This window comes from Centruroides sculpturatus, unplaced genomic scaffold (assembly GCF_000671375.1).
Source record: "Centruroides sculpturatus isolate CEXI.00-Female unplaced genomic scaffold, Cexi_2.0 scaffold575, whole genome shotgun sequence".
In the NCBI taxonomy this organism is placed as follows: domain Eukaryota; kingdom Metazoa; phylum Arthropoda; class Arachnida; order Scorpiones; family Buthidae; genus Centruroides; species Centruroides sculpturatus.
The window spans coordinates 123,477-146,454 of record NW_019384861.1 but is presented as its reverse complement, the minus strand read 5'-3'; the positions used below and the strand labels follow the sequence as shown (position 1 = coordinate 146,454).

Here is a 22,978-nt window from a genome sequence, read left to right as displayed (position 1 = left end):
TGATTAGAGGAGGAGCCTGTGTTATCTCCATGGGGTTGCCCTCATGTCTAGAAGCACATGAATTAGATTGGGTTCTTTTACTGGTGGAACTGAGTAAGGAAGAATGAATTCAAGTAATTTTAACAGAATTAAAAGAACAAACTAACACCTGTAATCCAGTTAAAAGGAACCAAATGTTAATTTTGAGGGTGAGTCCCATGGCAGCAAGAAGTTGTTCAAGAGTTTCAAGCTATGTTCGTATATATGTAACAATATCATAGATAGCATTTTGTTATTCAATTATGAATCATATTTTGAATAGAGACATTATCATTTTGTCAAATTGCTTTGTGCCACCATCAAAACATACCATTTTGTACAGCATTTGAACTAACCACTAAGTCTAGTGAACACGGAATTGGCCATAGATGCTTAAAGCAAATCTACGCTCGTATATTCTCGAGGCTTACTTCATATTGTGTCATCTTTTGATGGTTTGTCAAAAAGTAACAACCAACTCATCATATGCAAACTATTTTGCAATCCTTCAAGTGACATTGGGTATCTTAATTCTGGGTCTTTTGCATTATCCAAATTCATTTATCAAACGGTAACAGTATATTGCTTGTGATAATGTTACATAGATGCAGAAAAAGTTTAACAGACTGCATTTAGATTACCATGTGTGACTAGCTACAGCCCTTTAAACTCTTCAACAACTACACACCAACTATGGGTTTCAACCATCAAAATAATTTGAATTTAATCCTCCTTAAATTAAAATGCATTTTGATTAGTATTATTTGACACTAGCAACTCTGAATTCAAATTTCTAATATGGTTCAGATCAAATTCATTTTTCTGTAGCTAGACAAATATGTAGCAATACAATAAAAATATTAAATACAAATAATAATAAATGATAAGATAAAGATAAGTGTGTCAAAAGAGCATTTGGTGACAGTGTACACACATCCATTTGCATGTTGCCCTAAAAACTATTGTGTCAGCCAATTCTAAAATACTTTACCGAAAAACTTGCCTCATGCTCTGGCTATCTTTATCCTTATGACCAAGTCCTTGGAAAGGAAACTAAGAGACAAGATTGGGACCAAAAATATTCGATATTGTCAAGATAAATTGTTGCATCCCACAAATTGACGAGATGGAAAACTGCATTTTTTTCTGTTTGATCAAACGGTGTTGTGTAAGTAATCTTTTCTTAAATGATTCTATTCCATTTTTCTAAAAGCTTGATCCCAATTACACAATTCTCTTTCCTTCTTTATTGTAAGGAGGGAGTTTCCGAACAGTTTTCTTATTGACTCCTTTCTAACTCTACACTTAATTCGCTGGCTAATTTTCTATACAGACTGAGTGATACAAGCCAGCAACTAGCTTGTGAACCCCTGCTGTAAAGCATGAGGATGTAAATAAATTTGATCAGGATTCCTGACTTTTTTGGTTCTAGTTCAAAAAGATTTTACTTTCTAATTCTATTGCTCCTTTTTTAATAAATTTGCCATTATATTTATTCTTAGGATACATATAAATAATGTTTATTTTTTTAATAATTATGTATAATAATTGCAACCACTAGGGCAAGGTATTTATTGAAATCACTAACCTCAAAACCTTAAAACTTTTAATTTTATATATATAATCTTTAGCATATATTCTTGGCTTCTAATATGAATTTCTCATATTTTTATCATAGTTTAGTTCCTACATATCCAAAATTTATTTTTAAACAATGTCCTGAATATGTTTAGAAGGAAGAAAATCCAAAAACTATTGTTTACCATACGTGTTTTCCCTTCAGTGACCTTAAAAAAACTAATTATTCTGACCTTCATATGGCACGCCTAATCATCCGCATGTTTAGACTTCTGTTTGCAGGGGTAAGTACATTATGCAAATGTGTATATTAATTAATATTAAACTTTAATCAAATACTTTACTGTAATAATATATTTAAAAATAGAACAGTGTCAACAGTTTTCCAAGGAAAACATCAAATATGTCAGAGCATTCACTCTTGTTCCATTTTTTTATTTGGTAGTAAAATGTATTATTTTTTTACTCAATTAAGTTCTTAAAAGTAATTTTGTACACCTTTATCGCCCAATTAAACTGGTTTTGATGATTGAAACTAAGGTTTTTCTTGAAGTTTTCTATATATATTTTTATTGTACTCTGTAGCAAAGCTAGTTAACTTGTCAAATTCACTTGATTTATGACAGGAAAATATGGCAGAGCACTTTAATTCATGTCTGAAAAAATAACACAGCTCAGTTTAGGTCTGGTCTTGCACATAAGCTAAATAAGCAGCAGTGTAGGGCCTTACATTATGAGTATAGCTTAGGGCCTCACATATTTATATCACTATTTGGTGGAGCGGAAGGGCCTGCTAACTACAAGTCTAACAGGAAAGATATTGTAGTAGAGCACTTTAATTAATTGATGTTCAGACATCAGTTAAACTGAGCCCGTTTTTAGTGACATTCGGAGTTATATTTGCACTTAAGATAAATAAGATGCAGGTTAGGGCCTCACATTTTTATATCATGAAAGGGGAAGTTATAGCTTAAAGCCATAACAAGTATCTAACAGGAAATAATAGAGCACTAATTGATATCTGAAGAATAACAGAGATCATTTTCAATAACCAGGGTTTGAATTGCACACAAGCTGCAGCTTAGTGTCTATGTTATGACTATAGTTTATGGCTTCATATTTTTGCATGTATTTGTTGGTTGAAGAACCTGTTATGTATAATAGCTCACAGTGGTGACACTTCACACCATTGTTGAGTGTAAGTAGTTAATCATCTACTTCGATATTAATACAAAGAAACGTCAGCAAGTAGCAACCCAAATAAGTTTACTCTAATTTTTTTTTTAATCAGTCGAATGCACCGAATGATTACCATAACGACTCCCTACAGAAACATCACTGACATAGATTCTATAATAAAATTCATTATGAAAAATCCAATCTTTGTTTATAAATAAGTAAATTATTAATTCAGAGGTTAACATAAGTTAACCTTAACAAAAACGAAAATTTGACTATTATTGGCCAATTGCCCCATTTCAGAAATGATTATCCTTGATGGACATACACAAAGCAGTACCGATCTGACTAAAAAATACACAAAAAAATGGAATATTTAATGCTCCAATGATAATGATGCGACCTTCTTTCTTAAATTTTCAACAATATGAGCTAAATTCGGTTAACCAACACCGCGTATGCAGCATATTGGCATCTTGTAAGGTCTACTGTTATCTTTTTTGGCATATCAAGTTAAAACGTGATATTCGTTACTCGAACAATTCGAGTAAACATTCGAGGGTATAAATGATTAATATACATATCCCTGTTGGTGTTGCGACCTACTTCCACTTATCAGTAGCGTTGTTTGTGTTTATTTTTAGGAACCGCCGTGTCCTGCAGGTTGAGATTTTCGTCTTTGGATACTGTACTGAAAGCTCTGCATTGTTGTTGAAGGTTGCAATCGCTAAAAACATTCTACTAATTAAGTTGCAAGGTCGACGGACTCGTATTACTTATCAATGAAAGTTTATCGATCACGTCATCGAAGTAACAATGGTATTGTTTAGATCACGTGATCGATAAGAAACCAAAGCAATACGTCAATTTCGTAACCCTGGTCGTTAATGAATTTCGAATCCTGTCCTTAGTCAATAAAATAGGTAAACTTCAGACCTACTATTCTATTAAAATCACAGTGATAATTATATTGTTGAAGCATTACGGCATCCTTAAAAACTTTATATGAAAAACAATATAATTAGGACACGTAAGGACAAAAGCGTAATTAGATGTTATCGTTTCTTCTGTGTGATACTACGTAACACCGATTTATAGTCTCTAATAATTAAAATAACGAGTCGTAGTTACGGTGTTTTCAATGTTAACTTACCCTACAACACGCGAAAACTTCGTTTTATATCCTAATCACATCGCGTACAGCAATATATTCAATTCCCATAAGGAAGTTACTTTACGTTGATCATCTCTAACTTACTAATTGTCTCATTAATTGCATTTTTTAAATACCAGTTCAACTGGGAATTCAAAAAACCGTACATAAACGTAATTATATGTGCCACGATCTACAATATTACACCCTGAAGCTATAGTCTGGGTCATGGAGCACCCTCCCACTTCATCTTCAATCACTATTATAGTTTCGGTCTGCTAGTTTTGAGGCCTCCCCTCATGATTTTTACATCTGTTAACGAGGGAAGCACGACTTTGACTGCACATCTTCAGAAGTAGAACGACCGAAACTTTAATAACCAGTTATAAATCTAATAAAATTTTCCTCTAATGCAGTGTGTTTATAATTGTTTAACACTTACGTACCTGTAGCCTCTGATTAGAGTTGACGACACTGTCCCTTGCATGCCCCATAACTATATCCGCACTCACAGCCCATGCCACAACACCTACAGAAAAAATTATACATACATACATATTAAAATCGTAAATTTAGATCACGATGTTACGTCATTTTAACCTTTATCCTTAATTTAGTTTACCCCAAAGATGCAGGAAGAAAGTACAGAAATGCCAAAAAGAAAAAAAAAATCTATGCGAAGGTTTACATATTTTCTAAACTAGGAAAAAATTCCTATTCTGTGTAGTTAATTAGTAGAGTTGTTGGCCCACTTCGCTTCGTTCAAATAGAGCAAAACTATACAAAAATTTAACTGAATAGTAAATTAGTGAAATTCCTGTACTTAGTTTCTTAACCTCTTAAAAGTACTTGTTATATTCTACATAGAATTCTATTTATATATAGTAAAAAACTCGATATAGCGCCATATAAATTAGCGCTATATCGGGTGTCGTACGATTTGTGGCGAAATAATGCCATATTCAACTTTTATAACAACTGTCACCTTTTAATAATAAAGGGTACTCGCTTACAGCGATTGTAAGTTAAACACAGAAAAAAAAAGGTTTTAAACTAAGTGCACGAATTGTGTGCTAAATCCAGTAGAAATTTCTTTAATTATAATTAAAAATTAGATNGGTAGGTCTTTTATTTTTGTGTGTGTGTATATATATATATATATAACTTATTCAATATAAATGTCACATGATGATTTATCACATATCATATTGCCTGACGATTTTACCCTTGAAACTATTCAATTGTATTAGCTTTTTTTTTTTTTAGCTGCTTTGCCTTTATTTTATTATGTTGTAATGAATAATGATTATCTTTTAGGTACCTACATTACCTAGATATACATCTCAAGTAGTTGGGAGATTTATAAAAGTAAGCATTATTTTTTTCCGTCATTAATATTTTCAGTTAGAAAGATTGATAAGTATTGCTTTCTTTATAGCCACTAAGTCAACCTTATCACGATTTAGCTACCGCATACACTACGAACAGTCCGGATGAAGTTAGAAATATCGTCAACAGGCACTCGGATACGTTCTTGCGGGTTAATTTAATCTTCAGACTTAGCATTCACTTTATTGAAGTTAAATGATAGTTACATTAAATTCTTTTCGTTTGTAGGATAATAATATGGGGCTAGTTAAACAATGCTTAGCTTCACTTTATAAGAAGAATATTCAAAGACTTACAAAGGTAAATTTTGATATTTTGAAGTATGTCAGTGTTGCATCTTGAATTTATTTATTTTTTATCATTTATAGACATTTCTTACGTTATCCTTAAGCGATATGGCAAATAGAGTTCAGCTCTCAGGTCCAAAGGAAGCTGAGAAATATATCTTACACATGGTAAATAAACAATTTAAGCATCGTGTTAACTCGATAGAAGTCAATTAATACATTTTAAAACTATTTAGATTGAAGATGGAGAAATTTTTGCTTCAATAAATCAGAAAGATGGAATGGTGGTATTCTTAGATAATCCTGAAAAATATAATACTCCGACAATGTTTAAAAGATTAGAGGAAGAGGTTATGGGCTTTTTCTATTTATTTTCTTTGCAAAACTTCATTGTATTAAGTAAAAAATCTCCTCTCACAGATGAGAAAATGCATTCAACTAGATGATAAATTGAGGCAAATGGATCACGAAATAGCAATGAATCCCAAATACGTTCAAAAGGTAAAAATGTAATTCAATTTTGATCTTTTTTTATTGTGGAAAAATATCGCTAGGAAAACTGACAAACGTTGTGTTGCAGAGTTCGGGAATGCAAGACGACGACCTTCCTGCTAGCACGGGATCCCTAACCGCAGCAAAAGTTCCAACTTACTCTATGTAAAAAAATAAAATTATAGTTTACTTAACTATATTTTTGAGTTGCAGATAATATGTATTAACAATTGCGAATATTTATTTGTACGATATGTTGAACCATCTGCAATAAATTTGAATTTTTTTTTAAATTAAATTTTGCTTGTTGAATGGAGAAGTTGTTTACATTTTGATTCTAAAATTTGATATGCGGGTATTATCGTAGATGAGAAGTCAAACGAGTTTGTCGGAATGACCTTGTAATTGCATAATCGCACGTATATTGATTTTATGTTGTTTCAAATTAATTTCTAATTGTTACTATAATTGAAATTGGGACAATGTTTATTTCAAAATTTTCAATAGAAACTATCAGTAATTTCATTTTCTATATGACAGCTTATATGAAAGAAATGATTGTAGATGATTTAATTTGAAGTTCACAAATCTAAAAGAATTTACTGTTAATTGTGGTTAAATAAAATTTTAATATGTTTTATACTTGTTTTATTATAGATCTATATCTTTTATTATAATCTATTATTACTAGGAAGATAAAGCAAAAACAGAAATGAAGGTCATATATATTCTCATCCTGTTTTAGCCTCAGGCATTATGGAGGGTCAGGCCAATTGGGATGTCACCTATTTTCCTAGAGTACATTAGCTTCAAAGAACAAATCTGGTATTAAGTATAAAAAGTAATTTGCCGATAATTATCGGTTTTTTGTCTCGAAAGAAAACTCGGAAGTTGTGCTTTCATTATCCGTTTCTGTATCGATCTCTATAGACACTTACCCATTGTTTGATACAAAAAAAAACAAATTTATTTTTAAACTTTTTACATACATATATAAAATTAATGTTTACATTTGGGGAAAATTTGATCTCACTATTGGAGAAATTTTATTTTTTGGAATAAATAGATGATGGTTTGGCAAAAATCTGATTCATTCCCCTTGTCCGAGAGCAATTCATTTATTTACATACTCATTAATGATATCCTCCTACAGATACACCTCCTTCACCTTTATTTCCTCCTAAACCCACTCCTTTTTCTAGCACCACGCCAAAAACTACACGACCGTTTAAATTCACTTTTGGTTTAGGCAAAAATGGTAAGAATAAACTTTTGATCACACTAAATGGTTCTACGTGATGGCCGCCATGGGAATGATAATCTGATCCTCCGTAGCCACCCTGATTAGATCCAAATGTTATAGTCACTCCCTTGGGTGCTTCATATCCTTGACCGTATCCACCGTCTTCGACACTCCCCCATCGATTAGAATCGTATCCTTGAGCTTCACGATTTGGTTTATGAATTGCAGCGGGAGGCGGATGCTGTGGAGGCAGTTGTTCAGGTTGATGGAAGTAAGGCACTGCTTGTTGCGATGCTTGCTTTGGTATATATCCATGGCTCTGCTCAAAATTGGGCGGAGGATGATGTGGCCTCAAATGTGGTGGCGGCGGAGCATACTGTTGTTGTTGTGGTGGCGGTGGTGGAGAGTGATGTTGTTGAGGTCTTGCCGATGGAAAGTGAGGTTGTGGCTGATGTTTTTGCGGCAAATGATGCTGATTATAGTAGGACTTGGGTGGATTGACAGGTTGTTGTTGTATTTGCACTTGTTGTTGCTGTTGTGGAGCATAATTACCACCATTATTTGCAGGATAATAAGTACGAACACCCTGATCATCAAAATTATCACTAGAACGCTTTGGACCATTTTTTGGTTGCNATCGATATGTTAGGACTGATGATGAGGAGCCTCGAGGGTAAATCGATATGTTAGGACTGATGATGAGGAGCCTCGAGGGTAAATCGATATGTTAGGACTGATGATGAGGAGCCTCGAGGGTAAATCGATATGTTAGGACTGATGATGAGGAGCCTCGAGGGTAAATCGATATGTTAGGACTGATGATGAGGAGCCTCGAGGGTAAATCGATATGTTAGGACTGATGATGAGGAGCCTCGAGGGTAAATCGATATGTTAGGACTGATGATGAGGAGCCTCGAGGGTAAATCGATATGTTAGGACTGATGATGAGGAGCCTCGAGGGTAAATCGATATGTTAGGACTGATGATGAGGAGCCTCGAGGGTAAATCGATATGTTAGGACTGATGATGAGGAGCCTCGAGGGTAAATCGATATGTTAGGACTGATGATGAGGAGCCTCGAGGGTAAATCGATATGTTAGGACTGATGATGAGGAGCCTCGAGGGTAAATCGATATGTTAGGACTGATGATGAGGAGCCTCGAGGGTAAATCGATATGTTAGGACTGATGATGAGGAGCCTCGAGGGTAAATCGATATGTTAGGACTGATGATGAGGAGCCTCGAGGGTAAATCGATATGTTAGGACTGATGATGAGGAGCCTCGAGGGTAAATCGATATGTTAGGACTGATGATGAGGAGCCTCGAGGGTAAATCGATATGTTAGGACTGATGATGAGGAGGAGAGTAAATCGATATCTGAGAACTGGTGATGATGGGGAGATCAGGATAAAAATATTTCAAACTTATGCTGATATAATTGGAAGCAATTTTTCTGCAAAATTTTTGCAAAATAATTCCATTTTTAAAGATCTGGATGATAAGACCTTCAATTTAAAAATTGCGGAAATGATTATTTCTGCAAAACAGATAAATTTATTGATGAAATGTCTGGACTTTATTTGAAACCAATTGGGGCAGTCAGTCAGTAGGAAAGCAGAATGTGTACACCAGGAAGGAAAAATCTCTGTGCAAAATTCAATCATGCGAAACAATATAAATTTATTTCATATTCATTCATATAAAAATTATATTCATATTTTGCGTAAATCCGGTTTCCAAATACGTATGATGATGATAATGATGATGATATTTTAAAATATTAATCACTTGTAATTAATTACAAAAACTTTTCCTATTAATTCCTCGTTAACGTTTTCTGCGGTCAGATTTATCTTGATTTTTCATAATCAATTTTCCTGTTTTTATGGTAATTTTCCAGGAAATTTTAAACATTATTATTAATTTAATTTCTATTGTAAATATAAACTTAATGTCTACACAGACTTTAGCAGAATTAACTGATGTAACGATGCGATTAAGGATTGTCGGCTCTTCCATCCATCCGCATCTTTTAACCTATAAAATATGATTCATTATACTGATGGACTACACATAACTATGATAATTATGGCACAGGTGCATTGCCCTTCGGGATAATAATTAATTATTTAAATATCATTGCAATAACTTCCTAATTTATGAATAATTCGTGATGAAAGCAAGGTATACGAATTGATGAAGGCAGGTAGAATCGTGCAATTGATGCTACTTATGCAAAGGTTTTCTTTTACATTTTTATATAAAATACAACTCAAGTAAGACCTAATTGTGTTTTTGTTTACTTGCAAACTTTTATCCCCTCTCACTTACATTAAACCAGACTATTTAACAGTAAAACTACAAAAATGATGTCTTCTCAAGTATGCTGTAAATACTATAAAATAGGAAGTTTAACCTAGATTACGAATGATACCTGTAAACATAATTGCCTCAGGGTATTTATTATTTCGAGACGACTTCTGCTGACCGAAGATGCTTTAGGTGCACACCACTCATTTTAGTGTACATCGACCTATTTATTAGTGTCAAGCATTTGTTAGTAATAATTACAGTCCTTTTATGTGCTTGCCAACGAAAGATAAAGGGAAAAAACAATGATTCGGAGGATGTGTCTTAATTAGGTGTTTGACAAGCGAATTATTTGAGAACCAGAATGGGGGGGTTTCGTTTGTTTAGTGTAAACTTCGTATTGTTCAAATGAACTTGGAATAGGATTTCCTACTATTCCATAGATTCGTACGAACAAATAGACGGAAGGGGGTGATAAAATATCGAGCAATACGATTAAAAATATATAGTAGAGCGTTCAAATGAATTCTAATATTTGAAGAAGCTTGCATTGTAAAAACAAATGCTGCCTTGTCAATTAATGAAAAGTAATATTTTTTTCTTCTGTGTGACAAGAAGCCTTTGAAGGTTATTTGCATTAATATCAGGATATCTATGTCTTTAAATTAGCATTAAATACATACTCAATTAGTCTCGCAAATTTTTTTACTCGTGTGTTAGCGTGTATATTACAGTATATAAATTCTTTTTACCAGTGGCGTGCGGTCATTGGAAGCGATGGATGCGTCGCTTCTCTTGTATTTTCTAAAAAATAAATACATATTAATTTTAATTATATGAAAATTATCGCACAATATTTTATTATAACCGCATTATGTATCTTATTACAAATTTCTATACTACACGTGAAAATAAAGATAAGATTGCTATTGTATATTCGAATATTAGTGGCGGAGTGGAAGCGCTGTATTGTCAGCATCCAAACAGCCAGATTTGCGCATGAGCTTTACAGAGCACCAACCTCACCCGGTTTAGCCGGTGGAAGCCTAGGATCTCGGGTGGATGCTACACGTATACCGCATCCAATTCTATCCGGGACCGGATCTAGGCTGTTAGCCGCCTGCCCGCTAGGTATTTGGCCGCCCTCGCCCGATTACGTGAAAACCACGAGTAGATTTATAACTTAACCCAACCGATAAGAATTTACTGGTATGTTTTTACGATAGTTCTGTATAGTTGACAGGAGTTTTAAAAACACCCACTAAAATATTTGATATTTTTATTCCGCTCTCCGATTTTATATTACTCACGGATTTCAATGTTAAACCGGTGATATTACGATTTCGTATATCTTATCTTTAAGGGGATGTAGAGAAAAACGTGCACAGTTCTCGTATAATGTTAAAAAATTAACTGTTACTTTGGTATTATAATTTACAACTAAATTTAATGAATGAGAGAGTTGCACCAGGTACAGAAATAGTTCTAGAATTTATTTTCCTTAAATTTACTATTTATGTATCCGTTGTCGTAAAAATTTGTCTTTCCACTTTTTTCCGAGACTACAAATATTCGAGTACAAAGTAACTGGTTTCTACTTATTTCTACTTAAGAAGTAGTTAAATAATTAAGCGATTAGGGAATTGGTGACATAAACAAAACCCTGATGAAAGAGCCGAAATTTTACTTAAAAGGTTAACCAAACCAATCTCTAGCCGAGTAGAGTGGGACTGATTTCTTCGTAATATTAGATGTAATAAAGAGAGAAATTTTTCCAGTTCAACGAGTGTGACCGAAAAGTTGTAAATTTTGGAAATTTCCGTGGACAACACCCGGTCCTAAAACGAATTAGTTAAAAAACAAATGACGGACAATCTATTAAGTTTAACGTATTTAGATTTTTACAGGTATGGTGAGAAACGTTTAAAATTTACAACGACCCTGTCGCGTCCTTTGAGATATACTAGTGATGCGACAAAAGACATTTGACATTAACCGGTATCGGCACCCTCGAGATTTGGCACGCATGCACGCGCCGCACACCTACCAAGATCGTCTCTGATTCCATCCACGAGCCACTGGTAGGAAGCAATTTTAACTAAGCGGATTGTTTTAATATTTAAAAAGTAAAGAACATTTTATGTTATTTTTATGTACGTTTCTTAACAAAACTATATTTTTACAATCGAATATTTTGTACCAGGTATGTATAATTGTATATCCATCACACATTTTATTCCACCAAGTAGGTTTTTATAATTTTATTTTTAATTTTAGCCCTTATATTATGGCTAGCGATTTAGAATGTAATTGCGATATTGAAAATTTATTTCAAAAATGTTTTGGCTCGAGACCGTATAAAGAAAAAGAAGACATTATTAATTAAAAGAGAATGACCAATGCCTAAATTAAATATAAACACTTCAGTAAAAAAATTTGTTCGACCTTTTCACAATAAAATTGATGAAGATGTAAAATGGCTTTGTGGATGCATAAAAATGCAAAAATTGTTTTGTTGGCCTTGCCTATTATTTTCGAATGAAATTAGTGTGTGGAATAAGAATGGCTTTACGATTTAAATAATTTGAGTAAAGCTGGCAAAAGACACGAAAATCGTAAATCTCGCATCGATTCTTTCGTAAAATTAAAGCAATTTGGAAATCAAAATAGAATAGAATTCAACATTAGTAAACAATATAAAATTAATATTGAAATTTATAATAAAGTTACGGCTAATAGATATATTATATCTAAATTAGTAGATGTTATCGAAGCAAGAATTGGCATTTAGAGGGCATAGGGAATCTATTGAATCTAATATAACAGAGGTAATTATATTGAACTTGCTTATTTATTAAGTGCGTTAGATAATCTATTAACACCTAAATAGGCACCGGTATCTGTTAGAAAGTCGTTTCGAGTGGCACCCCCTTTGGCAGATCGTTCACGTGTTGCGTTGCCTTATCCCATCGAACTAAATCACACTACACGATAAAATACACATTCCTAGCTTGCTTCTTGTAATATTGAACGAATTCTATTAAAATATTGAAGTATGCACACTGTGGGTATGTGAAGAGATTTATACATCAAATGTAATACTTAAATACATTAAGCATACTTTTATTATATACCAAGACAATATTTACGTTAGTAAGATAAATTTTTACAGGGTAGGCCTACTTCAGGAATCACACACAGGCAAAAAATTTACTTTATTATGCAATCAACTATATGGGTTCCATTTAGCTGAAAGCACTACGAATGCTTTCCTCCTATTCACGACAAATGCATATGCTAATATATCTGACGTTATACACACATCGCCCTTTTCGGTCAGTTCTGATGGCCTACGCTTTGCATGGAGACCCTTGAATCACCCTATATGTATAGTACAGTGGCGTGCCATGACATTTGATGATAGGGAAGCTGCGTTTCTGTAAGAAGCCGACTTCCAGGGACAATCAGTCAGCGTTGGTCTAGGGTCCATTCGTATTCGTTTGTTCGATAAGCCAGTAAAAACCGTAGACTTCTCTAAATGTATTTTTAATTAAACACGTGAAGAAGACTAGGAAAACACACGGTGAGGTGCGAACCAGTGACTACACAATCAGTATTTAGTGATTTAATCCACTCGACCACCGGTGGTCTATTACAGTAAGAGAACAATGATAGTGTTCTGTCAATAAAAACAGGCATCAAACACGTATTTACTTTAGAAATAAGTATAGAATCAAAAACTGCAAGAATTAATGTTTAATACACATTATTTAATGTTTAGTACACTCAAAATGACCCAATTTATTAATAATATTTTTGTACAAGAGCGTCCTTGAGAACCCCCCTTCTACCGTACAACCGTCATCGACGTTAGTATGGTCACGCTCGAGTGTCTTACCCGTTGACAATAATTCAGGTTAACATTATTAAATTATAGTGAATGTTTGTTTATTTCATGCTCAATTTAAAATGGAATCGTTTCATACAGGAATCGCTGTTTTGCACTTTCCTGTTTTTCACAGCTAATTATTGTTGTGACGTATTAATTTTTGCAGTTTTCCATAAGGGAACGTCGTACAATTTTATATTATTTGTAAGAATTTTTGCCCCCAGGCAATGTTTAGAAATAAAGAAGATCATTGTAAGAACGATCTACTTTAAAATGGAGCAACAACCTCTTTGGAATGAAAAGGGTGAAACGGTAGCAAAGATGTGCCATTTTCTTTCTTCTTCTTTTAAGACAAATCCAGAAAAATGGCACATTTTAAACTTTCTCTCCCCAACAATCCGATAGAAATAACATTAATTTCAAACTGGAAGATCGGCATTTTAGGTTATAAGGTTAACAATTAATAGCATTGTCGGAAGTGAAGGTATTTAAGAATTTGTTATTGTTGTTGACCTTTTAGTCCGTCACGTCACGAGCCGAATCACATCTGTAATTTGTACGTGAATAAGGACAGGAAGTTGAACTATATTTAACTACGACATTTATAACTTGGGTGGTTACAAGGTCGTTCGTTTACTTGACCTCAGGGTGAGGTTTTTTTTCGAGACCTTGATCTTCTCGATTCGGTCTCTGCCCCCTTATTTCTGTGATTTTGAGAGGTTTTTTTTTTCTAACGAATTTTAAGTCACTAATCGCCATTAAAACAGACTTTTCACTTAACACGCGGAAGATTTAACACACGTGCCACACCCTTACCTATATAGGAACATTGGTATTTCCTTAAAGAATTTTAATTAACTTATGATATCATCAGAAAAATAGAACTTTTAACGAGAAATCGGATTTAGATTTGCATTTTCATCCGCATATTTGTTTTACGCCTTATAATTTAGGCGTAAAACAGCCGCACAAACAGGCAGTATGCTGCGAACTTCTCGTGGATGTGCCACAAAATTTCAAAAAAAGAAATTAATATAAAATACTCAGAAAATTAACGTTACTTATCATTAATGTTTACAAGAGCATCTTAGATGTGGCACGCGCTCGTCGATGTGCCACATCTTATTTTACTATGACGTACTTAATACGTCTTTTGTTAAACTATAAATGAAATGTTTTTGAATTTTATTCGAATTTTTTTTGTTCAGTAAAGATAGATAACCCCTTAGAAAGTTGTGTAATTAGGGTACTCATACATTCAATATAAGTTATTAGTGTATATATATATATATACACAACATTTTCCTCGTGTCAACGCCTTAAATTTTTTCTGGCCTCTCAATAAGCCATAAAAAAATATGTACTAGTAGGGAAAAGAAACTCGATTTTACTTCTCCATCTCCCGCAAAGGGCCCCTTGACGTAACAGAAAGTTACCTTTCGTAGAATGATAAAAAGCGGGGCGATCTTCCTCAATTGTTTCAGTACTTTTTCGCACGTCTAACCTACATTTCTGCCAGTTATAATTTCCGAGAAGAGCTAAATGTGTATAAAATCGATGACGTCAGTACTCCCTCCTAGAGAAAAGGTGGATGACCTTATCCGGAACCATAGCAACTAATAAAATCCCTAAACTATGTGCCACTTACTTATTAAATATCTTTAAAAACATCGTGGTTTAAATATTTCTTCTGATTATTTAACCTTAATTCTACAATACAAGTGTCAGTCAACACACAGATAATGTAGTGAGGTTTTTTATTTAAGATTTAATTGATCTTTCCGGAGCTCCGACTAAAAATTCCAATTGTGTAATTGGATTTCTTGTAAGAACCCTAAATTAACCACTCCAATTTCATTATAGACGAAGGGGAACTTTCTTATAGGGTTAAATACACGACCTTTGACCCGCATTCGCGAAGTAAGCTGGCTACTCACCTCTAAGATTCTCTAACGTCCTACTGACCTCAAATGTGTCGATTTTGTCTCATACAGGAAGAGCGAGATACATCATCGTCGTATCCTCCTTTTTCTCATTTTGTATAGTGTTTTACATAAACGACCTTTTGCTCTCGTAGGGCCCTCGGGGTTTTCTTCCTTGTTCTAGATCATATCCTCACTTATAATGAATTAATATACCCAAGAGAAGAGAAAGGGTAAAATCGTGAATCTATTTCTAGAATCTTATCTCGTCACTTGAGGCACAAATGGATAAATTTATGGAATATAACAGGGAAGCGAGACTCTAACTTTATGACATTTAATAACATTAAATTATTATAGTGTTAGCGATTCATTTCCAGGTTACATTTGTACAATTAAATATGACAAGACGAAATTTTGATGAATTTGTATGCTAATTTTCCTGTATTTTTTGTATGAAGAGTGTCAGTTCATTAGTTAATGTTATATCAATTGACGTTTCCTTGTATGGAAAAAATACAATATCAATAGAAATGTGGCCTGTATAGTATGACGTATCTGCTTAAAAGGCCCGTTAAGATGACGTATCATCTTAACGGGCCATCATCCAGGAATTTTTCGGGGGGTGGTCTGTCCCGGATATGCCACCACACTGTGAGATTGACCGAACCTAGGTCGGAACAGACAGAAAGACCCTCTTAATTGCCACAGGGCAAGTTTAATAATAAAACTAGTGTAAAATTTTCAGTGTATTCCGCAAACATGTGAAGAAATCGCGTCACTAATTGTAGAAATGAATCATCATCAGACACGAATGAAAGATTTCTATGAATATTTTCACCAAATTCTTCGAAAGCTCCGACCCCTAGAAGTTTACACACGTGAATAAAAGGAAAAAATAAATGTCAGAGATATTATATAAAATTGTAATATACGAATTATTCCGCGCTTAGATCATAATAAACTTGAAAATTAATTGAAGCTCCGAAACTCGTACCCTTCCTCAAAAATTCAATGTCACGTCATTCATGCAAAGAGTTTTTGATATATGTTTCCTTTATTGGTTTTGATACTCCTCGCTCCAATTATTATATCATTTTTCTCTCGATAATTCGGCACATTTCATAATTACGTGGCGATTTTGTAGTATCGAACACGGGATCGCAATTGAAGACACGGGATCAAGAGTTGTTATGCTACTAGAGCAAATAAAACGTTTAGGAGGGGAAAACGGCATATGCATGATTGATTTCTATATATTGAATGTTAATCCCCTGTTCTACTTTTATATACGAACAATTTTTTGGCACGCTACCGAAATATCCGCCATATTTAACACGAATAATAAAATTCTTTTACGTATATCTTCTCGATTTATAAATATATCTTTGAAGATCGTTCAACCGCATTTGTCATACATATTTTTTTCCATAGTCTGACAGTTTATTTTCTGTACAGAAATAAACTTTTCTACAGAATTCTTTCGTATGCAACATGTATTATAGGTCAGTAATACTGTATAGAGGGAGGCTCTGTGTTACAATAGACTAATATAACAATGAAGTTACTATTTTAATGTACTAGATTTAATTAATTCACTGGAATTATATATAATACTTTTTAATGTCTTCTGATACGGAAATTGATTTGATAACACAACTTTTATTGTATTTAGGTGTATTCAGTTGCCATTTTTCTAATATCTTCTCTAATAAATCCATTGTTGTCTCTACAATGGATTTATTAGTGTGATTTTGGATGAAATAATTGAATTATTAATCGTGCAGTGTCCTAAAGTCTACTCATATGTGAAATTAGGGCTTACAGCTCAACAGAAAGAATTTATTCCACCTGTATAAACGATATTTGGATTTTTTGGGGAATAATTCATACGACAAAATCAAATAAATAGAAAAATACCACAGTTTAATGCGGAAATTCGTTAGAGCAGAATGCATTCAGCGTATTAAAAAGAGTTATTAATAGTTTACTCGTGTTTTTTTTTTTTCGTTATTGTTTTTCTTTTTTAATATATATTATTAACAATTTTAGTTTTTAGTTGCTTCTATAAATGAGTTAGTAGATATTTTAAGTAATAAATCTTAAAAAAAAATCATTTTCTGGAGCTTCTTTACTATTTACATGGTAAAAATAGAAAGAACAATTTCCTCATTTACTTAATTAATCGTATTTTTCTTTCAGAAATTAAGATATAAAATAATATCAAGGTATATCTGATAAATTACGATGATTTGTACTTTTTGACGGGTTGACATTTTGGCACCCACACGTTTCGTCGTCAACTCATTTTGATATGGATATTTCATCTTTATCATAATCAATTTTCACTTCGCAATAGATTTTCTACATTTCTCTAGGAGACTTTTGCCATTTCTATGTCTCTCTTATACTCTCTTTGTCATGCCACATTGTCTCGTGCTTCTTTTCATCCCCTTCCCATGTTTTCTCGGATCTTTTCATTCTCTGTATTCTCCATTTCATTAGTATACATGGTAGCCATTCTTCCTCTTTATGTCTCATATGCCATACCATTGAAGCTGTCTTTACTTAATTTCTTATATGTGGAATACAAGAAACATTTTCCTTTAGCTTTATCTCCTGTATGATTACTTCATTCATTACTCTTGATTTTCTTACTGCGATTCCAGAAATTAATTTCTATTGTCTATTCTCCTGTGTTTTGTTCATTTTCACAAGCAATCTTATGCTTATGAGAACGAATTCTACAGAATATTCTGGAGTATATGCATTTCGTCCCTTATGGTCCTCTTTATTTTACATCAATCTGGTTATAAGAAACATCACAAGAATTTAAGTTATAGTTAAAAACACATATAAAGTTACAACGAACACAGTATTACCTAGATGATAGAAGTTATACGTCTGTTATGGTTATTGAGGCAATTAGATTTTAATGTACAGTAAAATACCTAATTGTAAAATAAGTAAACTGAGAAGAGTTTTAAATAAAAATATTAATACAAATTATTATTTAGCATTATGTCAGTTTTTCAATGATATTTTCTTTACTTTTTAATTTTTCAGTTTTATTGTTTAACTCTTTCAGCTCTATGGGCTTTAATAGAACCACTTAGTGACCATTCTGTGCCTGGCCAACAAGCTGACTACGTGGCATTTTCCGGATTTTCTTCACGTTTGTAACAAGCTAAATACGGGCCAGTTTCCCATAGAAAGAATCCTCCCGGGAGGTATCCCTCGTGAGGCGCATTGCCCTATACAATGGAACAATTGTATAGGGCATTGTATATGGCATCGCCCTACACAATGTCCTATACATCTAGAGGCATCTGCAGTCACAACCCTGGGAAATTTTTGAGACAAACCGAACCTGGAATTGGTTCCCTTCAGAACGCCTTCGCCTGATGACCAGTCAATTTACATATTGTAAATTTATGATATCGTGTAAAAATGTTTTCTTTTTGACATTTCGGTAAAACCAGAACGATTATTTCAATTAAGGTAATCTACTTATAATTTATTTTATATTTTAAAAAATAAGATCGTTTATAATTCTAATCTAAGGCGCAAGTTCTTCAAGAAACTCATTTCCCGTTAATGAAGCTAATGAAAGATTTGGAAACATATAAAAACTTATTTAACTAGAAGTTCCGGGAATTATTTTAAATCGAGGAAAATATTTATAAAAATTTAAGTTAGTATAAATATAAAATGAAAGAACCGGATGGTCGAGATGTTAAAGTGTCAACAGAGCTGAACTTGGACTGGTCATGGCCCTAAGCTGTAACACATAACAGGCCTTTCCCTTCCACCAATGAAGATGGATTTAAAAATGAGAGGCCCTAAACTCATAAAGCCAGGCCCTTGTTTACTTTACATGCAAATCCTACTCTGGGAGACCCGAAATCGAATCTTAGAGCAACCCCAGAAATCTTTCATGGGCTATTTCTTTGTTTCTATTTCTCGGAATGACTGGAGAAACCTATCATATCCTGTTTAATCATAATGCACAATTCTGTTTTTAGAATTAATTCTTAGAAATTGAGCTTTCCGTTATTGCATACCGTAGCAACATTATAAAAAATCGTGATGAGAAAATGCTATTTAAAAATTATTAAATCAATAATAATTCCATAGACACTAATAATGTATTACAATGCGAATAAAAATCCTTGTGAGTTATACGAAATTAAATTCCGTTCCAAATTGTTTCCAGTAAATATCACCTTTGTGCGAATTATATTCGTAATATGAAAAATCCGAGAGAAGTGAAATAACATTCAAGCCAGATATAAATGGCCCACCGTTCAATAGTGGACCCAGAAATCTTTAGAGGGGTAAAGAAAATTTTTACTATCCGACGTACCCAGATAGCCCCCCAGTGGTCCTTAATCCTGTCCCGACACAATTATTCGAGTGAATATAACATCACTGAATCGTGGTACTTGGTGGTGGATTCCTGTCTGATTAAAGTAATGGCACATGGAGTTTTCCGGGTTTTCTTCACGTTTCAAGCACCTAAATATGGGCATATTTTCTAATAGAAAGTCTTCCCAGAAGGCACCTCCTTGGTAGATTGCTTATACGTTTCGTTGCCTTAAACCATTAATCCAATTCAATCCTGATTAAAATGTAGAACCCAACTCTCTCCTACATCCACGAAATTACCTCAAATGAATAAAATCAATAAAACAAAAGGATTTTTTTCATTACTTATCAAAAGAAACTTCAATTTATATCAATCACCTCGCATAAAATTTTTAATTTTGAAGATCGTTTTCGTCCGAGGAGCTGGCCAAACGGGTCCTACTGTTTCCTACTGTTACCTTTCCTATTTGGATTGGGAATACAAGTAATTATTTTTAATAATACCCATAAAACTTTTTATTATTTTTAGTAAAATTGCGTGACTCGCTACACGATTAACTTTTTTTTTATTAATTTATATGGATGATAAATTGGGCCATTATCACGCGAGCTCTAAAATTTCAGGAACAGCACAGAAAAATCTGCTATAAAATATTAAATTAAAATATATCGTAGCACGAATAGACACGCAGACAGGTCATGTAAAACAATTTCAATTGTGTAATTTATTGTCTTGATCTGATTAAGTATTCACAAGTAGCCTTACAATATTTTAATTTCAGTTATTGTAATTCATAAAATGATTTTAAATTAAATTAATTGGAATATTATACAAATTTAATGTATTTATATTCGAATTATATACAATCTTTCAGGTATAAAGTCTACATAAACACGTTATGTATATAGAATTATACAGTATAAAATTGTTATAAGTTATCAAAACATAATAAGGGTGAGCCGCTTACTACCGAGTAATTAATTTGGTACGATTAATAATAGATTTTGGAAGTTTATTTATGGAATTATCAGTAGGAAAATCAAAGAATAATTGGAAAATGGATCATAATTGTTTTAATTAATGCATCAAACATTAACTGTTTAGCGATGTTTTACGGCTAGGGGAAATTCTCTAAACGAAAATATCGAAGGAAAAACCACTTTCGGATTTAGGAGAGGTCGATAGGGCGATCACCCCTTTTATTACTAACAGAAACATTTCTATGTTGTTCAATATACAAATTAGACTTCTCTAAGACTTCCTCCTAGAATTTTTTGAGGTGATCTGAGTACAGTACATAAAACTTTTATCCAGCAGTAGATCATATAAAGTTCATAAAGAGGAATGTGTGTCTGCATAGAATTTTTACCGAGAGAAGAAAATCATACATACAATACGCCCATTTCCCAGTAGGGGTGGGCAGCGAGCGAGAGGAATTACATACTCATCCGTTTATCGGATTCCTCCATCACCTCCATCTTTCGCTCCTTCGAATACTCATTCACATGCTCTAACAAGCAATTCTTTGATCCTGAAAACAGGATTTTCTCCCTAGTTTACTTTCTTCAACTTTACTTCAACTCTACCCAAGTTTATGAAAACCTCTTTAAAACGATTACTTACAAAACACAGGAAAATTGCTCATCTGAAAGGGTGATTGTCTTAAAAGGGTGGCCATCTAGAGAGGTTTCATTGTGTGTGCTCACCAAAAATGTTTTCCCATTTATTTTCTCAACATGGTCAAACTAATGTAAAGCAGAAAGAAAAGCATGAAGGCTTAAAATAAATAAGTATAAAAAAAATAAAGTATTAATTTTAAATAAGCTTATATAAACGTACAGTACTTGATGATATTTAATTTAATAATTAATTGAGTTTTATATACAAAATGCTACAGTAAAATAGTCTTGATTATATATACTTAAATGTATTAATTTTTTCTCGTAACTTTAATATAATTGTCTCAAGAATTTGACATTAAAAAGAGTTTAAAAAGCTATTTAGAATATTTCTCATTAAAATATTTAATTTTCTTGACAACAGATGGCAGCAACAGTAACATAAACACCAGAGTGGATAGATATACTGGTCCTTGAACTATGCTCGCCAGTAGAGTTAATGTATCAGGTTGCCGATAGCTGGCGTGAGAGTCGCTGTTAGGCGAGAAGTTTGTTTATCTATTTGATTAGAGGTAGTTTTCCCGTTTTCAAGCATTTTTGTAATTTTTTTCTACTGTTATGTTAAAAAAAAACTTATTCGTAATTACATTTTTTAAATTTTATATCATGTATAAAGAAAGAAAAAGTGTATTTGGTTTATAAAAGAAATTTAATAACATGATTTAAAAAATTTTAAATTACAGATGAGGATATGGATAAATCGAAAATACCTATATTTTCGATTTAGTTTATCCAGGTTTTAAATAGCTGTTTAAAACTGTTAAAACTAATATCTCAAATACTATAGTAAATATAACAGAGACTTATCACACTGCTACTGTTAACATAAAAATGACAGTTCTATCATCAGAATGCAATCTTCTATTATCAATACAGTAAAAACTGCTTAGGCGACCACCTGCATTCGACGGGCACCTGTCAAAACGGGCGAAAATTTCCGGCACGGAATAGTTTATCCATAGAGTCTTCGTATAAGTTACCTGTATTAAACGACCACCTGTGTAACGCGACCGCGGGCATCGATTTTTGGTCCGAAACAACATACAACACCTGTAATAAGAGACCACTTTCGCGAATGTATCTGGTCTAAACTATTGTAAGAACCCATCTCAACAACGTTTCCACCTCCTAATATAATGATTAGTCTAAACTCTAGTTCGAACCTATCCTGGACACTTTTCCTACCCTTGAAATTAGGTGCAGGTGTTAACGATACAATAGCGACGATTATTATTTTAAAAAATTTTTGTTAGGCTTAACATCGATGAAAATTCAACGCGAAGTAGATTAATAGCGATATACTAATATACTAATTACATGGGATATAATAATATATTACACTAATAATGGATTTTTTCATACTTTTCGGTTATCCGACCGATCCCAGTCCCCAATTGAGTCGGATAATTGAGGCTCTACTGTATTATCATCTGATATCTCAAATAAATCTTTCTGAGAGTTTTTTTTAG

The 22,978-nt window shown here is 33.1% G+C and overlaps 2 protein-coding genes across 3 annotated transcripts in view; one reads left to right on the top strand and one right to left on the bottom strand.

Moving 5' to 3' along the window:
- Positions 1 to 6,389, top strand: part of LOC111630680 (COP9 signalosome complex subunit 3-like) — a 49,767-nt gene extending 43,378 nt beyond the window's left edge. The window contains exons 9-15 of one of the 2 annotated variants that reach the window (XM_023374817.1): positions 5,246 to 5,296; positions 5,367 to 5,468; positions 5,546 to 5,617; positions 5,686 to 5,772; positions 5,841 to 5,954; positions 6,025 to 6,105; positions 6,185 to 6,389. In XM_023374817.1, the coding sequence (XP_023230585.1) occupies positions 5,246 to 5,296; positions 5,367 to 5,468; positions 5,546 to 5,617; positions 5,686 to 5,772; positions 5,841 to 5,954; positions 6,025 to 6,105; positions 6,185 to 6,265 (588 nt within the window). In that variant the 3' untranslated portion in view covers positions 6,266 to 6,389. Of the gene's footprint in view, positions 1 to 5,245; positions 5,297 to 5,366; positions 5,469 to 5,545; positions 5,618 to 5,685; positions 5,773 to 5,840; positions 5,955 to 6,024; positions 6,114 to 6,184 lie in introns of both variants that reach the window. The other variant, XM_023374818.1, reaches the window with a different exon arrangement.
- Positions 6,390 to 7,229: 840 nt separating this feature from the next.
- On the bottom strand, positions 7,230 to 18,014 carry LOC111630662 (bromodomain-containing protein 4-like). The gene is made up of 2 exons (XM_023374800.1): positions 17,873 to 18,014; positions 7,230 to 8,005 (listed from the first exon to the last, which is right to left on the bottom strand). The coding sequence occupies exons 1-2, from the start codon at positions 18,012 to 18,014 to the stop codon at positions 7,230 to 7,232; spliced, it is 918 nt and encodes a 305-aa protein (XP_023230568.1).
- Between the last annotated feature and the right edge of the window lie 4,964 nt (positions 18,015 to 22,978).